At 51.1% G+C, this 19,032-nt stretch overlaps 2 protein-coding genes across 6 annotated transcripts in view; one reads left to right on the top strand and one right to left on the bottom strand.

Annotated features, from left to right (window-relative positions):
* Positions 1–14,230, bottom strand: part of DEDD (death effector domain containing) — a 41,925-nt gene extending 27,695 nt beyond the window's left edge. The window contains exons 1-4 of one of the 4 annotated variants that reach the window (XM_081340924.1): positions 14,126–14,217; positions 11,916–12,151; positions 5,257–5,663; positions 3,658–3,765 (exon numbers count right to left, since the gene is read on the bottom strand). In XM_081340924.1, the coding sequence (XP_081197050.1) occupies positions 3,658–3,765; positions 5,257–5,620 (472 nt within the window). In that variant the 5' untranslated portion in view covers positions 5,621–5,663; positions 11,916–12,151; positions 14,126–14,217. Of the gene's footprint in view, positions 1–3,657; positions 3,766–5,256; positions 5,664–6,997; positions 7,094–11,915; positions 12,152–14,125 lie in introns of those variants that run through there. The other 3 variants (XM_081340928.1, XM_081340926.1, XM_081340925.1) reach the window with 3 other exon arrangements.
* A 1,996-nt stretch (positions 14,231–16,226) lies between these two features.
* SART1 (spliceosome associated factor 1, recruiter of U4/U6.U5 tri-snRNP) overlaps positions 16,227–19,032 on the top strand; it is a 30,481-nt gene continuing 27,675 nt past the window's right edge. The window contains exon 1 of one of the 2 annotated variants that reach the window (XR_014028101.1): positions 16,227–16,638. Coding sequence is in view for 1 of the 2 variants with exons in the window: in XM_081340487.1 (XP_081196613.1) it covers positions 16,290–16,638 (349 nt within the window). In the remaining variant the exon portion in view is untranslated. The remainder of the gene's footprint in view (positions 16,639–19,032) is intronic. The other variant, XM_081340487.1, reaches the window with a different exon arrangement.

The raw sequence follows: 19,032 nt of genomic DNA, 5'->3' as shown, positions 1-19,032 counted from the left end.
ACACTAAAGCAAAAACCAAGATGGGATGGGGATGCGGTTGGTCTTCATACCCCATCAGCCACCTCCAGGGGCGAGTGCCCCTCTTGGGGCCCCATTTTACAGCTACTATCACCGGAACACAAAACCAATGATCCCCAGCCACCTTTGACAAGGTCTTCTTCGCATCCCAGGAATCCACAGGACATAAAAGAGCTGTGTCACAACAGCGACAGGCACAGGGACCTAGTGCAGAGCCTGTCCCAACACGGACCAGGCTGAGTCAGGAGGAGCCGGGGATTTATTTCCCAAATAAAGGTAAAGTTGTCTCCGACTCACCTCCCTTTCTTGGCCGAGAGCGCCAGCGTGGTCCGAAGACTAATTTCCGCGGCCCTCCGGCCAGCATGGCTATACGCCAAAGGCGCACGGAACTCTTGTTGCCTTCCCACGGAAGCGATGCCTATTTCTCTACTCGCACTTGCCTGCTTTCCAACTGCTAGGAGGGCAGGAGCTGAGGCAAGAACGGGCTTGAGGCCTGAGTGCCGCGCAACGGGGTGGGTCAGTTGACGAGCTCAGCATCTTTAACCACTGAACAGTTATCTTATACCAGGGCTTTTCAACTTTTTCACCCACTGTACCACTTTTGGGATATGGCAACATCCGAGTACCACCAGTTGCCTAGCAAGGTGTCAAAAACATGATGACCCCTCTCCCCCAAACCGGAAAAAAGTGATGAAGTACAGGTAGTCCTTGACTTACAACAGTTCACTTAGTGACTGTTCGAAGTTACAATGGCACTGAAAAAAGTGCCCCCCCCAAAAGCCACAGCCGAACAAGACACCTGCCTGCCCGCCCGGCGGCGCTCTTCCTCCTGTCCGAGGTTTTCATGGTTGTGAGCATTTCTGTTCAGGATTGGCAGTGGGGGTGGGGTGGGGGTGTTGGGTTTTTATCCCGCCCCCCTTGCTGGGTGGCTGCAGCAGGTTTTGGTCACTTCACATGACCCTGGGACACATCATAAATATGAATCAATTGCCAAGCATCTGAATGTAAATCACAAGACCCTGGAGATGCTGCAACATACCAGCTGATCGGCGCTTCTTCTGGGCTCAGAAGCGCCAGGATCAGCGCTGAGCTCCAGCTGGATTCTGGCGCTGATCCTGGCCCTTCCGCTGAGCCCTGACAGCCCTGCAGCTCCAGCCGTATCTCGCTCAGGCTTGTGCGGTGCTGCCACCGGTTCAGCTCATTCCCCTCCCCCGCTACCACTTTCCTAGGATGGTCGCGTACCACCTGCCAGGTGCCAATGTACCACAGGTGGTACCCGTGCCACTGGTTGAAAAGCCCTGATCTATAAATTGGGCTGGAGTTGCAAAGGACTGCAGATCTCCTTCCTGGAGACTGTGATTGCCTGGTGGGGAGGAAATTTCTCTCTCTCTCTCTCTCTCTCTCTCTCTCTCTCTCTCTCTCACACACACACACACACACACACACACACCAGGTAAGACTTTAAGTGGATTTCTCTCCCCTGTTCAGTCACCTTATTCCTTCATCCTGTCTCTGTCTAGTTTTGTTCCTTCCCATTCCCTTCCCTCTCTCTCTCTCTCACTTTTGCCAAAAGGAACATTTTGCTGGTCCACGAGAGACTGGGTGGCGTATAGCGGTGGCAGAAAGCCTGTGAACGCTTCACAGCTCCTGTAATCCTCTAAGACTGTGACCTACAATCCAATCCAAGTTTCATCTAAGTCCTATTAATAGACAGAGACAAGGAAACAGACTGCCGGGACGACGTGTTCCCACGCACCTTTATCTACCCGAGCTAGGAAAACGGATGACAGCTGCCCTACGTCAGAAACGTCTTGGAGACAACCCACCGATTACTTCAACCGCAGGCCATTGCTGTGGTGCGCAACCCAATTAAAGCCCACCACCATTTATCATTAACTAGTGATAGACTGCAAGTTAGCGTCCTAGATTTTGTTACATAGATTAATTTGGGCCTCAGGGCTCAACACTGCAAACCTCACCTTCACATTCAAGATCTTAAAATAATAATAATAATAATAATTATCGAGCAGAACATACAAATATGGGCAGCGCAGTTGGCTGGATGCAAAATCCCAAAATTTAACCACGAGCGTATGCTCACTTTATAACCATTTGTTTAATGGTGTATAAATCAAATGCCCTCCAGGGACACAAAATCTAACCCTAAACAGTAACAGTAACGGAGTTGGAAGGGCCCTTGGAGGTCTTCTAGTCCAAGCCCGTTCAAGCACAAAACCCTGTACCGTTCCAGACGTGTGGCTCTCCAGTCTCTCGTTAAAAACCTCCAGGGATGGAGCAGCCACAACTATTCTCATGGTCAAGCAATGTCTCCTAGGTGGCTTCTCTCCTTGATTAGTTTCCATCCGTTGCTTCGTGTCCTGCCTTCTGGTGCTTTTGACTCCCCTCTTCTCTATGGTAGCCCCTCAAATACTGGTAGACTGCTATCCTGTCCTCTCTGCTCCTTGTTTTCACTAGACCAGGGGTAGGCAACCTTGGCTCTTTTATGACTCGGGGACTTCAACTCCCAGAATTCCTGAGCCAGCATGGCTCAGCTGGGAAACCTCTCCCTTTCCCCTCAGTGTGGCTGGCTCAGGAATTCTGGGAGTTGAAGTCCACGAGTCTTAAAGCGGCCTAGGCCTAGGCCAGGGGTAGGCAACCTTGGCTCTTTTATGACTCGGGGACTTCAACTCCCAGAATTCCTGAGCCAGCATGGGGCAACTATGGCCCCCTCATGACTCGTGGACTTCAACTCCCAGAATTCCCGAGCCAGCATGGGGGAACTATGGCCCCCTCATGACTTGTGGACTTCAACTCCCAGAATTCCTGAGCCAGCATGGGGGAACTATGGCTGCTTTATGACTGGTGGACTTCAACTCCCAGAATTCCTGAGCCAGCATGAGGGAAATTTGGCCCCTTCATGACTCGTGGACTTCAACTCCCAGAATTCCTAAGCCAGCATGGCTCAGCTTGGAAACCTCTCCCTTTCCCCTCAGTGTGGCTGGCTCAGGAATTCTGGGAGTTGAAGTCCACGAGTCTTAAAGCAGCCTAGGCCTAGGCCAGGGGTAGGCAACCTTGGCTCTTTTATGACTCGGGGACTTCAACTCCCAGAATTCCTGAGCCAGCATGGGGCAACTATGGCCCCCTCATGACTTGTGGACTTCAACTCCCAGAATTCCTAAGCCAGCATGGGGGAACTATGGCTGCTTTATGACTGGTGGACTTCAACTCCCAGAATTCCTGAGCCAGCATGAGGGAAATTTGGCCCCTTCATGACTCGTGGACTTCAACTCCCAGAATTCCTAAGCCAGCATGGCTCAGCTTGGAAACCTGTCCCTTTCCCCTCAGCATGGCTGGCTCAGGAATTCTGGGAGTTGAAGTCCGCGAGTCATAAAAGAGCCAAGGTTGCCTACCCCTGCACTAGACGTACCCAATTCTTGCAGCCGTCCTTCGTATCTTTTAGCTCCAGACTTTTTAATCATCTTTCTTGCTCATCTCTACACTCTTTTCAGAGTCTCAATATCCGGGGCCCACCACTCTAGTTAAGGTGACCTTCAAGCCAGGATGCCAGACCAAAGTGTACAAACATCCCGGCCTCCGGAGACGCAGCTTTCGGAGGTGGAGACACCTATGAAATCTCACCAGATTTTTGTTGGTGCACAGGAACATGCTCTGTATTGCTATGGGCCCGGGGTGTCACATAGCGAATCGAAGTCTCTTCGAGGTACTTATCTACAAGATCCGGACACACTGAAAAGGAAAGAAAGGAAAATCGTGTGAAAGACAAAACATCAACAGCAACGAAATAATCTGAAATATAGGTAGCCCTTGACATACGACCACAACTGAGCCCAAAATTTCTGTTGCTAAGTGAAAGAATTGTTAAGTGGGTTTTGCCCCAGTTTACAACCTTTCCTGCTACAATTGTTAAGTGAATCGGTGCAGTTGTTAAGTTAGTGACATGGTTGTTAAGTGAATCTGGCCTCCGCATTTACTTTGCTTGCTAGAAGGGTCACCAAAGGGGATCACGTGATCCTAGGATGCTGCGACCATCATAAATGTGAATCAGTTGTCGAGCGTCTGATTGTTGATCACGTGTTGTAATGGTCGTAAGTGTGAAAAATGGTCATAATTCACTTTTTTTCAGGACCGTGGTAACTTTGAACAGTCACTAAATGAACGGTTGCAAGATGAGGACCGCCTGTAAATACATGCACGATGCCATCCTGAGGTTTCTACCCAAGGAGAGAAAAAGGAGTTTTAAATTACGGTTCCTAAAAGAGATCGGATGGCGATGGGCGCCTCCAGCGCCTTGCCTGAAGACAAGGGCCTTCTGGAAAAGGGCCCAATCCACCAGAGCCACTTCTGGGTTTCTGGGTTTTTTTTTGTTTTCATTTTATCCCAGCTTTAAATGGCAAAAACGGAGTAAACGTCTATGAAGCAGAACCAGAGCTGAGAAAATCACATCCAGCCACGCAGACAAAGGAGGGATGAAGGCAGTAGAGCAAGCTTCACTTTTGTGTTTTGTTTTTTAGAAGCAGCAGGACGGATTTCAACGGGTGGGTCAGGCAGGTGTCTTGTCGAACACAATGAAATAATGCAAAAATGTCGCTGCACAAGTTGCACGCCGCCTTTCCCGTGGCTACACGCAGGCATTCCTTTGCGGGGTCCAGCTTGGCAAACCTGCTGGACCCTTTACGGACGGTGGAGGGCAGTCATTCCCAAGCTCGGCCACTTTAAGATCTGTGGACTTCAACTCCCAGAATTCCCCAGCCAGCTTGGTCAATGGTGGACGGGCGGTCCTCCCACGTACGACTATTCCTTTAGCAACAGTTGTCATTCAAACTTACAACGGCACTGAAAAAAAGGATGACCCTCGCCACGTCTCCACGGTTACATGATCCAAATTTGGGCAGTTGGCCACCAGCCCGTATTTAGGACCCTTGCAGACTTCTGGGGTCACGGGACTGACCCTTCCCAGCCGGCTTCTGACAAGCAAAGCCCAAGGGGAAAGGCCGATTTGCTTCACGTTAACGACTTCAAGGATTCGCTTACAACAACTATGGTTAGAAAGTCCATAAAATCAGGCGCAGCAACTCCACTTAACCACCGCCCCGCTGAGCACAGGAAATTCTGGTGGTCGTAAGACGAGGACTTCCTGCATAGATCCACAAATGAAGAGAGATGCTCTACAGCCCACCCGCCCCACCCCTTTAGAAAGCCAAGCGGGAGGTGTCCTACCAGCCTTCCTCCTCTTCAAAGTGACGTAGGGCAACAAGTCGTGGCGGGTGATAATCCTCAACAGCTGCAGCACCTGGCGGAAGTTGGTCTCGTCGCAGCGGCCCTGTCGCTCCAGCGCCAGGAGGAAGTCCCGCCCGCTGCGGATCATGCCCCGTTCGTAGTCATCGATGACGTCCACGAAGAGAAAAGACAGCACCCGGACATCGCGGTGAGTCAGGTGGGTGCCCACAATGTCAAACATGCGGTGCAAGCTGTAGAGGCCGTGTTCCCGGTCACCCTCCTCTTCTGGCCAGGCTTGCTGGCGGCTCCGTTTCAAGGCCCCCATCTTGGGCGACGGCGAGAAACGGCCCCGGCCGCTCAGCATCCAGGGGAAGGGAGGAGAAGGCGGGTCTCCTTCACCCGGGCCACTGAAAGAGAGAGAAGCACGTCGGGTTTAGAGCCGCGGGCCCTGGGGGACCCTTCGGGCGGCAGTCTAGACAGACTGGGCTGGCCTAAGTTAGACCACGAGCTGTGCTGAATGGTTTTGCCTAGTGTAGGGGTAGGCAACCTTGGCTCTTTTATGACTCCTGGACTTCAACTCCCAGAATTCCTGAGCCAGCCATGCTGAGGGGAAAGGGAGAGATTTCCATGCTGAGCCATGCTGGCTCAGGAATTCTGGGAGTTGAAGTCCACGAGTCATAAAAGAGCCAAGGTTGCCTACCCCTAGGCCTAGTGACTCTCTGAGCCTGGCGGCTTTCTTGCAGATGTTTCACAACACAACTAGGTAACATTGCTGGGTGTTAGAAGAGATTGTGAGGTTTGTGAGGACGACGACTGTGGGGTCCTTGCTCTTCTCTGAGCTTGTTTTCTTGCAGACATTTCATGACCCAACTAGGTAACGTCATCGGTGCTGGAAGGGAGTAGGGTTTGTTCTCTGTTTAGCACGGTTGAGGTTACCTAGTTTGGCAACGAAATGTCTGCAAGGAAACAACCGGGCTCAAAGAGCATCAAGGACCCACAAGAAGAATCAGAATCCTCCTCCTCCTCCTCCTCCTCCTCCCTCTCTCTTCTAGCAAGGAGCAAACCAGATGCTCAGCAGGACTGACGTTCCTTAGGTAATGAAACATCTGCAAACAAACAAACATAAAAAGCTCAGAGAGCATCAAGGATCCCACAGTCCTCCTCCTCTTCCTCTTCCTCCTCAACCCCCCCTGCCTCCCTTCCAGCACTGCTGATGTTATCTAGTTGGGTCATGAAACATCTGCACGAAACCACCCAGGGCCCCGCAATTCTCTCTACTGCTGTCATGTCTTCTGTCCCCCTGGCCTTGTTGGGGGGATGGGCGGGGGGTGGGCTTCTATGACTCTCAGGAAAGGCAGGAAAAGCTAGCTCCTCCCAAGCTTCAGACTCCCGCTAATGGAAAGAAGCAACCAATTTGGTCAGCAGAAGCTAAGAAAAATCCCAGCCTAGTTCTAGGAGGAAGCATTTGGAATGCGATTAAAATACCATCCTTTTATTGCAATTTTTCTTGGACCGAGGCCCAACCGACATGCTAAAGCACATTTCTTGGCCAGGGACGGCTCTTTTAGTGCCAAAGGTGCTTAAGGAGTATGCTTAAAAATACTTTTGGGGTGGGGGGGTGGGGAAGGAGAGTGTCCGGGAGCAGGGGGAAAAACACTTTTGTTCAAAATGGATTTTTTTTTATTGAAATAATGCTAGCAAGAATTTCAGGCCATGGACCTGCCTGCTGGTTTTTGCACACCTGACATACCAGGAGCAGATTCCGACTGCGTTCCGGGCCTGTAAACTCCCCACGTGTGACAACTGTGACAGCAAACACCCCAGGCCACATTCACGTTCGAAGGCCCTTGCCTGTTCTTCCAGAAACGTCACCGCATATAAAGAGATCGTTTGCAAATAGCATCGTCTTGAAAGAAGCATCTGATCTGAGCACAGGAATCACTGCCATTCAAGAAGCCTTCAACACAAGTCCTCGACTTATAACCAGCCGCTTAGCGACCAGAGTTATGACAGACCCGGGAAAAGGTACTTCTGCCCCAATTTGAAGTTCCAAAGGCTGCCCCTTCCCCCGCAGTCATGTGACCGCATTTTGGGCACTTGGCAACTGGCTGACATTTACAGCTGTTTGCAGTATCCTGCGGTTACAAGACCGTGATTTATGCTTTTGCTGAAAACTGCTATTTATTTCCAGTTTCCAATTTTTTAAAAAAAATGCCCCATAGCGAACAATGGGTATACTTAATGACCACAGCATTCACTTTACAACTGCTACAAGAAACGTCATAAAAATCAGTCACGGTCACATGATGACCCGCTTAACAACCATCAGGACCTACGACCGTAATTAGGCGCTCAGTTGCGGGTTGTAAGTCAAGGACTGCCTGTACCCAAAAGGAGACTGAATATCTGAACGATGCAAACTAGGAAAGAGTGAAGAGACGAGAGAAGAAGGAAGAATAAACCAGGAAGATTGTCAGTGAGGAAGACGATCTTGTCCCATATGCAAGGAATTGGAAAGTTCAGCAGCGGCGTTGGGAAATACGCCACCGAGCCAGACAAGTATATTGCTGAGTGAGGAATCTGTTAAGTGAGTTTTGCCCCGTTGTATGACTTCTGGCCACAGTTGTTCAGTGAATCACGGCAGTCGTTAAGTAAGACAGTGGTTAAGTGGACATGGATTCCCTGTTGACTTTGCTTGTTAAAAGGACGCAAAAGGGGATCTCGTGGCACTGCGGCCGTCATAAATATGAACCGGTTGCCAAGCGTCCCAATGTAAATCATATGACCATGGGGATGCTGCAACGGTCATAAGTGTGAAAATGGTCGTAAGTCATTTTTCTTCCATGTTTAATCATGGTTTGATAAGTTGTGATCTGATCACAACTGACTAGTGCAGGGGTGTCAAACTCAATTTCATTGAGGGCCGCATCAGCATTGCGGTTGCCCTCAGGGGGCCGGGTGGGTGTGACCTGGGTGGGCGTGGCCTACTGGGTGGGCGTGGCTACAGTGCCTATGGCCTACTGGGTGGGCGTGGCCAGCTCTACATCATTCGCATCAAGGGTGCCTATGGGGGCCTGGGCAGGAGTGGGACAGATCTGGGGGTCTCTGGCAGGAGGAGGATCTCTGGGCCAGGGCCAAGGCAGTGGGGGCCGTTCCCTCACTGTTTCCAGGATGGCTTCGCGGGCCGCATGGAACCACTTCGCGGGTCGGATCCGGCCCCCGGGCCTTGTGTTTGACATGTCTGGACTAGTGGGAATGGAATACTGCACTGACATAGGACCAGTTTGGGATAGTGTCATCAACGCAATGAAATGTGAACTTGGACAAACTCCGGAAGGCAGTAGAGGACACGGGGACCCCATGGGGTTGAGAAGAGTCGGACACGACTCAGCCACTGAACCACAAGGAGGAAAACCAAGGCCGATCTAAGGCACGGAAGATCACAAAATGATTCAACCCAAACTAGTTCACAGGACTGCTGTGGAGGAATAAAATTAGGGGAAAGCTCCAGGCGTACAGAAGTAAACTACAAGCAAAAAGGCAGGATAAAAATGCAATGAATAAAGAAACAACTATAGGTAATTCTCAACTTAAACCATTAACTTAGTGGCCACTGGAAGTTACAGCAGCACTGGGGGAAAAAATGACTTATGACCATTTTTACCACTTAATGACCACTGCAGCATCCCCAGGGTCACGTGATTAAAATTCAGACGCTTGGCCACTGACTCATATTTATGACGGCTGCATGTCCCGGGGCCATGTGGTCCCCTTCTGCAACCTTCTGATAAGCAAGCCAGATTCACTACCCAACTGCGTTACTAACTTAACAACTGCAGTGATTCACTTAACAACTCTGCCAAGAAATGTCGTAAGATGGGGCAAAACTCACTTAACAATGGCCTCACTTAGCAACAGAAATACGTCAGAGACTACCTGTACAACCCCTAGATTCGCACTAATCCCAGGGAACACAGACCAACCATGTTATGCTTTGCACCATTGTGCCGATTCAATCAGTAAATGGTTGTAAATTGAGGACCTCATGCATCTCTAGGGGGATTGCTAACAACAATCTACAAGAAACCTATATCACAAAACAAAGTATAATAAATATGACATAACAAAGCAACATAATATAAACAAACAAAAAACCCCACAGAATTAAAAATAAATTGTAACACAGTAACCAAGGCAGGCCATAGCAGACTCACAACACAAAGCGCACACATACTGGGTCAGCAGGGGAAGCTGTTCCAGGCGACACAGAGCAGGTGTGTCATGGCAGGACAGTGGAGGACCATCACAAACAAGCATAAATAGACTGAGTTTATGGGCAGGGTCACTCCGAGAGTGTGAGATGGGCAGTGCCTAAGTTTGATAAATAAAATATCCCCTGCATTTCTTTCGGATTCTCCCACTCTCGGGGGAAAAAAAACTGGCCTTTGCACCAGCAAAAACAGCATCGATTTTCACACACACAGAAAGTGGAGCCAATGAATTATACCACAGCATCACGGTACCAAACTCACCGCACACTAATTCAGTGGGCCAGGAGCATCCTGTGCATGCTCACCTCCCCGCCGCCACCGCCGCCCGCAAGTGTGATGTTGTGATTAATGAACTGAGAGCGGAGAGACCCAGATTGGGACCAGTCACTTTCTCAAAGACCAGCACATCTCACAGGGTTACTAAAGGGGAAAAACTAGAGGACATAATAGTATCTATTAAGTAGTCCTCTATGACCACAATTGAGCCGAAAACTTCTGTCTTTAAGTGAGACATTTGTTAAGTGAGTTTTGCCCCATTTTATGACCTTTCTTGCCAGAGCTGCTAAGTGAATCGCAGCAGTTGTTAAGTTAGTAACGTGGTTCTTATGTGAATCTGGCATCCGCATTGGCTTCTGCTGGTCGGAAGGTCACAAAAGGGGAAATGACGCGAGCCTGGGACACTGCGACCGTCATAAATACGAGTCAGTCGCCAAGCGTCCGAATTTTGATCACGTGACCCCGGGGCCACGCTGCAAAGGTCCCAAGTGTGAAAAATGGTTCCAAGTCACTCTCTTCAGTGCTGTGGTCACTAAACAAACTGTTGCAAGTCAAGGACTACCTGTACTTCAGTCCTTGAAGGAAAACAAATCTGCGGAATGGATACCGTATAATCCGTTCTGTTTCACAAAGAAACTCAAGTCAGTGTGGTTTTGTTTAAAAAAATAAATGGTGTCAGACTATGTTTTGAGGAAGTTTAGGCCCTTCACCAGGGCAGGGGTAGGCAACCTCGGCTCTTTTATGACTCATGGACTTCAACCCCCAGAATTCCTGAGCCAGCCATGCTGAGGGGAAAGGGGGAGGTTCCCAAGCTGAGCCAGGCTGGCTCAGGAATTCTGGGAGTTGAAGTCCATGAGTCATAAAAGAGCCGAGGTTGCCTACCCCTGACTCAGGGTAAGAGGTAATTATGTTGATCTGCCTGCAAGATTACAGAGAAAATATACCTAGACTAAGAACAGTTTGGTCTTTTTCAAGCGGCCTTCCTACTCACTCTAACCGGCACTCTAGATTCATTTTCCAACCAGAAAGTACAACTACTCTTCTCCGAAAGTACCAGATGAAAGGGATCCGACACCTTTGTACACACAACGGGACGCTCTGTTCTTGCGCTGTGCATCTCCGCAATTCTTTGAAACAAGATTTACAATACGCCTGACCAAAAAAAAGTGGGCTGCAGGGGCATACCGAGAACTGGAGGAAGGACACTTACATGCCCCAAAAGTCGAAACATTTCTGCGATGTGAGCTGGCTTTTGAAAACACGTAGAGTTTCCTGCAATGCACTCCACGGGTTTTCCAATCCATGTCCCTAGTTCGAGTCAAGAGATCACCAAACTAACGGAAGCGCCCCAAACTCTCGTTCCACGAAACATGCCTGTCTTTGAATATGCAGATGTTCCCTCAGGCTGTGTTGTTTTCTTTGCAGATGGTTTGCCTTGCCACATGTGTATAAACACAGAGCCCCATTCCCTTTGAGCACTGATGTTACTTAGCTGGGTAATGAAACGCCTGCAAGAAAACAACCAAGATCAGAGAGCACCAAGCGCCCCACAATCCCCCCTTTTCCTCTTCCACTCCAAAAACCCTACTTCACTTCTAGCACCGGCGTTACCTAGTTGCATCGTGAAACATCTGCAAAAAAAAAAAACAACCACCAAGCTCAGAGGGCAGCAGGCACCCCCCAGTCCTCCTCTGCCTCCCCACCACTCCTCCTCTTCCACGCCACAAACCCCATTCCCCTCCAGTGCTGCTGACATTAGCTGGGTCACGAAACGTTTGCAAGAAAACCAGCGAGCTGCAGTTTAACCCGAGTTACAAACCATTTTCTTCAAATGGGCACCAGAAGCTAAAAGCAAGCCGCAACTCCATTCCACACGTTTCAGTTCAAGCTGATCGAGTGCCGTTTTAAAAGTCTCCTTCAAAGGTATCAAGAGATCTCCTGTTCAGAGACTTACTTCTGGACAGTCCTGAAAACTCAATTCGTCTCTCCCCTAAAAGGGCAGGCCAGTAAACGGGAAGGCAGACAACACAGTGCTCCGCTTACGTCAATGGGTCCCTGGTTACCTTACGGCAGCCCTGAAATACTTTAGCTTATGAACTACAGCACACTAACCTTATATCTTTGTTATTCTCTGAGATTCCTGCTTGGCCATGTCTTCCATAAATAATACCGCACAAAGGATCGGGTATCAATATATAAAATTTAAAATCATTTTTTTTAAAAGAGAACAGTCCCTGCCCCAGCAAAGAAGTTTCATATGCGGCTCTTAAATAGCATACGTTTTCTCCTAGTTATATTTCAGTCCATGCCTCACAGCCAAAACAGGTGTCCTCACTCTCTCTTTTATGCTGTAAAAAAGAAAAACATAATATGAACAAGAGCCCCAAAATGATCTGCAAACTTCAATTGAGTCTCTTTCCTCCTGGAGTTGTGGGAGCTCCATCACAGGTGTTTTTTTTTTTTTTAAAAAGATACCGGACAGCTGGGATGGATCTCCTGCCTGAGCAGGGGGATGGACTAGAAGACCTCTGAGGTACCTTCCAACTCTGTTACTCTGCATTCTATTCTTTCCTTCCCCTCTCCTGAGCACAGGCAAGGGCAACCTTCTCCCCAGACTGTATGTAGGCTACGTTTTCAGTCACTCAAAAACAGCTGAAGGGATTTCATCGGGTAAGAATGGGGAAGGTAACAGACTACTGCATTTAAAATATGAAGCAGTAGTTGTCTTATGCATCCATCTGTAAAGAATATTCAGACCTTTTCTCTTTGCTCACAGGAGCCCCCTTAACTGTGCAGCTTTTGGGGTCCTTGTTGTTCTCTGAGCTTGTTTTCTTGCTGGCGTTTCATGACCCAAGTAGGGAACATCTTCACTGAAGAGAGTGGGGTTTATGGGAAGAAAGAGGAGGAAGAGGAGGAGAACTGTGGGGTCCTTGCTGCCCCAACTAGCATTATCCAATTAAATAACATAATCAGTACTAGAAGGGGGGAAGAGGACTACGATGACTGTGGGGTCCTTGAATTTGCTTGCTTTCTCACAGACATTTCATAACCCAGCTAGGTAACATCATCAGTGCAAGAGGCTGTGTGCTGACAAAACCCTATTTCCCATTTCCACCACATGTTTTGCTTCCCAAATGCTGAACTCTTATTTAAACCTGAAACAATTTCCAACTGCTTTAAAACAGAAACCCACTGAAATAAACCTTACCCAAACCACCAAGGAAACTACTGTGTTGCATTCATCAAGGCAGCCGATGTACAGTTGTATCAGCTAGAGATTGATGACCTAAAACAGGGGTCACCGAACGTGGCCACTTTAAAGACTTGTGGACTTCAATTCTCAGAATACCCCAGCCAGCATACAGGTAGTCCTCGATTTACAATCCTTCGTTTAGTGACCATTCAAAGTTACATCACTGGGAAAAAAGTGACTTATGTCCATTTTTCACACGTACAACCCTTGCAGCGTCCCCCTGGTCACGTGATTAAAATTTAAGACGCCGGGCCCCTGACTCATATTTATGACGGTCGCAGTGTCTCGGAGTCACGTGGTCCCCTTTTGCAACCTCCTGACCAGCAGAAAACAACCCGGGTGCCAGATTCGCATAAACCACCAATGTTACTAACTTAACAACTGCAGCGATGCGCTCAACCGGGCCAAGAAAGGTTGCAAAATGGGGCAAAACTCACTTAACTGTCTGGCTTAGCCGTGGACATTTTGAGCACCGCTGCGGTCATAAGTCGAGGACTACCTGTGGCTGGCTGGGGAATTCTGGGAATTGGGAGTCCACAAGGCTTAAAAGCAGCCAAGGCTGGCCACCCCCCCCAGCTAAAATATGTGTGCTTATTTTCCTCCCTCTCTCCCAGCTTCCAGCCCAACAGCGCCAAAGACCCCCTGAGAATCCCCACAAGCAGCCCTCTCCCCCACCATTTCCTGGCGTCGGGGGCCGAGGGGAGCGACTGGCAGGGCAGAGCAGCTGGGGGGGGGGGGCGAGGACATAATGACCCACCGTGACCCAGACGCCTCCCCCCCCCCGTCTGGCCCGACTCCCCCGGGGGGCTCGCTGGAGAAAGCCAGGCCTGCGAAGCTCCCCTCCAGCCCCCGCCCAGCAGGAGTGGATAGCTTTAACGGGGGGTCGCGCTCCCCCTCCCCAATGAGGCGTGGGCCAGGGCCTTCCCGGACCCTCCGCCCCTCTTCAACCGCCCAACGGCCACGGGGCTCAACCGGCCCCTCCCTTCCTCGAGCGCCCCCTCCCCAATTAGGCCTCTGGCTCCTCGCGCGCTCGGCTCGCCCGACCCGCCCGCCTCTCGCCCCCTCTCACTTTCTCCTCAGGGCCGCCGGGGAAGCCATGTCGGGCCCAGCCGCCTCCGCGCCCCCCGGTGACGACCCGACCACGGCAGCCAGCGCCGCCGCCGCAGCAGCAGCAACAGGAACATCCGGGTAAGCGGCGCCTCCCACCCGGAGAGCGCCGACATCCGGGCCACCCTGACCCGCCGACCTCGTTCCAACCCGTGGGCGCGGCGAAGGGGAACGTGCCATCTTTGTGACTGGAAGTGGGAGGGGAGGAGGAGGAGGAGGAGGCACCGCCTGAGCGGGCGGCCATGTTGGAGAAGGGCGGGCGTCGCAGCTACGGAATACAGCTGCGGCCATCTTGGGAAAGGGCAGGCGCTTGGCATCGCGGCTATTGAATGCCTTGGCGGCCATCTTGGGAAAGGGCAGGCGCTTGGCATCCGTGGCTATTGAATGCCTTGGCGGCCATCTTGGGAAAGGGCAGGCGCTTGGTATCCGCGGCTATTGAATGCCTTGGCGGCCATCTTGGGAAAGGGCAGGCGCTTGGCATCCGCGGCGGGCATCTTGGACGGGAAGTGGGCAAAAGGGGGAGAGAGGCCCACGTGAGTGGGGGAGGGGGAGGAAAGAGACAAGCGGCGCCGCCTCGGTTTTTTTGGGGGGAAGGTGCCTCTAGGCGTGGACAGAGTGTAAGATAGGCATTCTGGCCTACTAGCCCCAAAACAGGAGGCTGCCCCGCCCATGCGCCACGTGCCATTCCCCCCCGCGCCGCCCTTCGTGGGCGGGGCCAATGACATCATTTTCTGCAGGCGTGGGCGGGGCTTTAAGGGCCCGAGCTGCCACCAATGGTAGGGCCAGCGAAGCTGATTTAAGTGATTACTTACAATATGTCGCCCACAGAAAAAAAAATGAAAATAACTCAAAGAGTCCTGGAGTGTCTTGCAATTAACACACATTTTTCAGCCGTTTATATCACACTTTTCAGGGTAAATTTCCAAAGTTCTTACCTCTAGAACAGGGTTATCCAAGCGTGGCCCGCTGGGGAATTCTAGGTGTTGAAGTCAGCAGGTCTTAAAGAGGCCCAATTTGGACACATTTGTTCGAGACTCCTTCCCGTGCGGCAGTGATCTCTGACCTCTTTATTTTCCTTCCTTCATCCCTTTTAAGCAGAGGCTCGACCTATTACCCACTGAAAGGAAAAAGCCTGTAACAAGATTAATGAGGATCATCTGAGTCTTTGGACATTTTTAGAGGCTACAGAAAGCACTTAAGAGAATTAAGAGTGTGGAATTTATGGTTCTATTCAGTGAAAATTGACCTGCAAAATAAATTTCAATGGCCGAGTTCAACAGCATTCTGAAGCACCAACTAATCAACCACATTTTACCCTAAATTGTTGGGTGAAGTCAGTCCATGTAGTTAGTTCACTGTGGTGGGTGACTGCAGAAACTAATATCCTATAAGCATTCGTGTTATTTGGGTAATGAAATTTCTGTAAGGAAACCAAGCTCAGAGATCAACAAGGACCCCACAGTCCTCCTCCACAAATCCCGCTTCCTGCTAGCACAACTAATGTTCCCACAGTTCAGCCCTGAGCTACAAATATTCCCTTGGGTGTTTGATTAACCATATACTGTCTCATTCTAATTAGTGCATGTGAAATGTGAACAGAAATCAAAGGATTGCCTTCACAGACCACCTTTACCTGTTTCAGGTACAAGGTTAGCAGATGCAGTGTCGGAAAATGCTAAATCTGAAACTTGAGGATATGCTGTTTTCTGCGGGTTAATGAAGTCCGTTCATTTTAAAGTGGGCAAGCTTGGAAAAACACTGCCGAGCATATGACTCAAGTATAGAGAATAACAGAGTTGGAATTCAATGTATTTAATTCAGAGTCCGAATTCAGAACGATGCAAAAGAGGGAATGAAAATGGAAGACAGGTTAAGATAATATCCCAGCTTCCTCCTAAAGCAGGAAGAAAATCCTCCCGCCTGTCCCAAAACGCTCAGCGGAGACTAAGAAGCTGCGAGAAGGCACGACGTCTTGCCCGGGAACCCATGGTTAAGAGACCAAGGCCGCCGGCGGACGGTTTTCCGCACGGACCGGACGTGCGACTCTGGCCCCGGAAGTGGACCGCCGGCAACGAGGAAGCGCCGTTCTGCGGGGCCTCCGCCGGGGGAGCCGCCATTTTCTCGCGATGGGCTCCTCCAAGCGGCACCGCGACCGCAGCGAGGCCTCCGAAGACGCCGCGCCGCCCGCGGCCTCGTCCTCGTCCTCCTCTGCCGCCGGCGCCGCCTCCTCCTCCTCTTCGTCCCGCCACCGCGAGCACAAGAAGCACAAGCACCGCGGCGGCAGCGAGCGGCGGAGCAAGCGCAGCCGGAGCCGGGGCGAACGGAGCGGGCGGCGGGGTGGCGGCGATGAGGCCTCCGCCACCAGCCGGGGCAGCCGCGGCAGCGCCGGCGCCTCCGGAGGGCAGGACGGCGAGACGGGGCGGCGGAGCCAGCGGGAGAAGCGGGACGACGGGCACGAGAGCGCCCAGGGCGCAGGTGCGGAGGGGGCCGGGGCGCCTCGGCGGCCTACCTCGCAGGGGGGGCGGGCGGGCGGGCGGGCGTCGGTCGTCCTCGACTTACGATCACAATTGAGCCCAAAACTTCGATGGTTAAGCGAGACAGTTGCTTTGCCCCCATTTGACGACCTTTCTGGTTACAGTTGTTAAGCGAATCACTGCGGTTGTTCAGTTAATAACACGGCTTCCCCTTTGACTTTGCTGGTCAGCAGGTCGCCAAAGGGGATCGTGGGATCTTTGGATTCTGCGACCCCCTCGTAGTAAATATGAACCGGTTGCCAAGTGGCTGAATTTTGATCACATGACCAGGGGGACGCTGTGAAGGCTGCAAGTGCGAGGACCAATTGTGAGTCGCTGGTTTTAGTGCCCTTGCAATTTTGGATGGCTGCTAAACAAATGGTGGTAAGTTGAGGATTACCTGCATCTGAATAACTACAGGTAGTTGTCAACGGCCAAAATTGAGCCCAAAATTTGTTGCTAACCTAGACAGTTACGTGAGTTTTGCTGCATTTCACGACCTTTCTGACTGCAGTTATTAAGTGAATCACTGGAGTTGTTAAGTTGATAACACAGTTGTTAAGTGAATCCTCATTGACTTTACTGTTAGAAGGTTGCAAAAGGGGATCATGTAACCCCGGGACTCTGCAACCGTGATAAATATGAGTCAGCTGCCAGACATCTGAATTTTGTTCACCTGACCGTGTAGATGCTACAATGGTCGTAACTGTAAAAAACGGTCATTTCTTTCAATGCGGTTCAACTTCAAATAGTCACTAAATGAATTATTAAGTTAAGACCTACCTACATTTTCTTATCCAAATAGCTTCTGTGTAGCCCTGCTCAGCCCTGATTTGTCTAAGGGGACAATCAGAATTGTCACCTGTTATATGTGATTTATTAGATTTATAGCCCTCTTGACAGATTTTATTTCCCTGGGCTCCAAGATCACCGCAGACGGGGACTGTAGCCAAGAAATTAAAAGACGCTTGCTCCTGGGGAGGAAAGCCATGGCAAATCTAGACAGCACACTAAAAAGCAGAGACATCACCCTGTCAACAAAAGTGTGTATAGTCAAGGCTATGGTCTTCCCAGTTGCAATGTATGGCAGTGAAAGATGCACCATCAGAAAGGCTGAGCGCCAAAGAATGGAGGCCTTTGAACGATGGTGCTGGAGAAGACTCCTGCGAGTCCCTTGGACTGCAAGGCGATCAAACCGGTCAGTCCTAGAGGAGATCCACCCTGACTGCTCTTTAGAAGGCCAGATCCTGAAGCTACCCACCTACCCGACTAGACCCTCCTTCCAATGCTCCACCCAGGGGACCGCCTTCCCAATGCTCCCCAATGCTCCCTATGCTTCTCCAATATTCTAGCATAGATCTACTCGCCCTCAGGAGTTCCCCCCTCTCCTGGGTTCGTCCTGCCTTCAATACATCAAACCTCGATGACGGGCCCGACCATTGGGCCTCTGAGAGATGGCCAGGCAGGGTCAGGGGCCTCCATCACAAGACCAACAAGAGGCCCCTGGTTAAGTTTCTTGTTAAGTTTTTTGTCGGGTTAGGGAGGGGGGCGGGAAAAGAGTATGGCTGCTCGGGGAAGGCAGGCCTTCCGGCTACCATAACGCAGGCCAGGCCTACGACCATTCGCGATGGTAAGAAACGAGGACCAGTCGCCGACAATACCCAATGGCGTACTGACGAACATCCTATCCCCAGGATGGTGGGGAACGGCAGAAGGTGCACAAACAGAGGGCCGTATCGTCACCGGGAGTGTCATCTCCGCTCTGTACAAGCGGTGAGACGCTCCGACCCTCTGTACTTCCCCGGAGGACCCGGGAGCGAAGGTGTGCAGCCTCCTATGCTAAGGCTGGTCTACCTGAATGCCAGGTCCATAGCTAACAAGGCTCACCTTGTTCGTGACCTTGTGGAGAGCGAGCACGCGGACCTGGCTTGCATCACGGAAACCTGGCTGGGCCCAGAGGGTGGTATCCCTCTGGTTGACCTCTGCCCGCCAGGTTTCCAGGTGCTGCACCAGCCTCGGACCCATGGGAGGGGCGGGGGAGTGGCAGTTATCATCAGGGAATCCCTTAGCCCGCGAGAGACCACCGTCCCTCAGATGGTCGGGTGTGAGTCTCTCCTACTGAGATACGGCCCGGGGGCGCAGTTGGGCCTGCTGCTGGCATACCTACCACCTAATCGTGCAGCGGCAGCCCTGCCCGAGCTACTCGATGTCCTCTCAGGGTTGGTGGTTGAATTCCCAAAACTCATGGTCTTGGGCGACTTTAACCTACCGTCCCTGGGAGGATCGTCTGATCTGGCTCGGGAGTTCATGGCTTCCATGGCGGCCATGGACCTGTCGCAAATAATTTCTGGACCGA

Source organism: Vipera berus (assembly GCF_964194415.1).
Source record: "Vipera berus genome assembly, chromosome: 16".
In the NCBI taxonomy this organism is placed as follows: domain Eukaryota; kingdom Metazoa; phylum Chordata; class Lepidosauria; order Squamata; family Viperidae; genus Vipera; species Vipera berus.
Note: the sequence above shows the minus strand (reverse complement) of the source record. Positions and strands in the feature narration are given on the sequence as shown.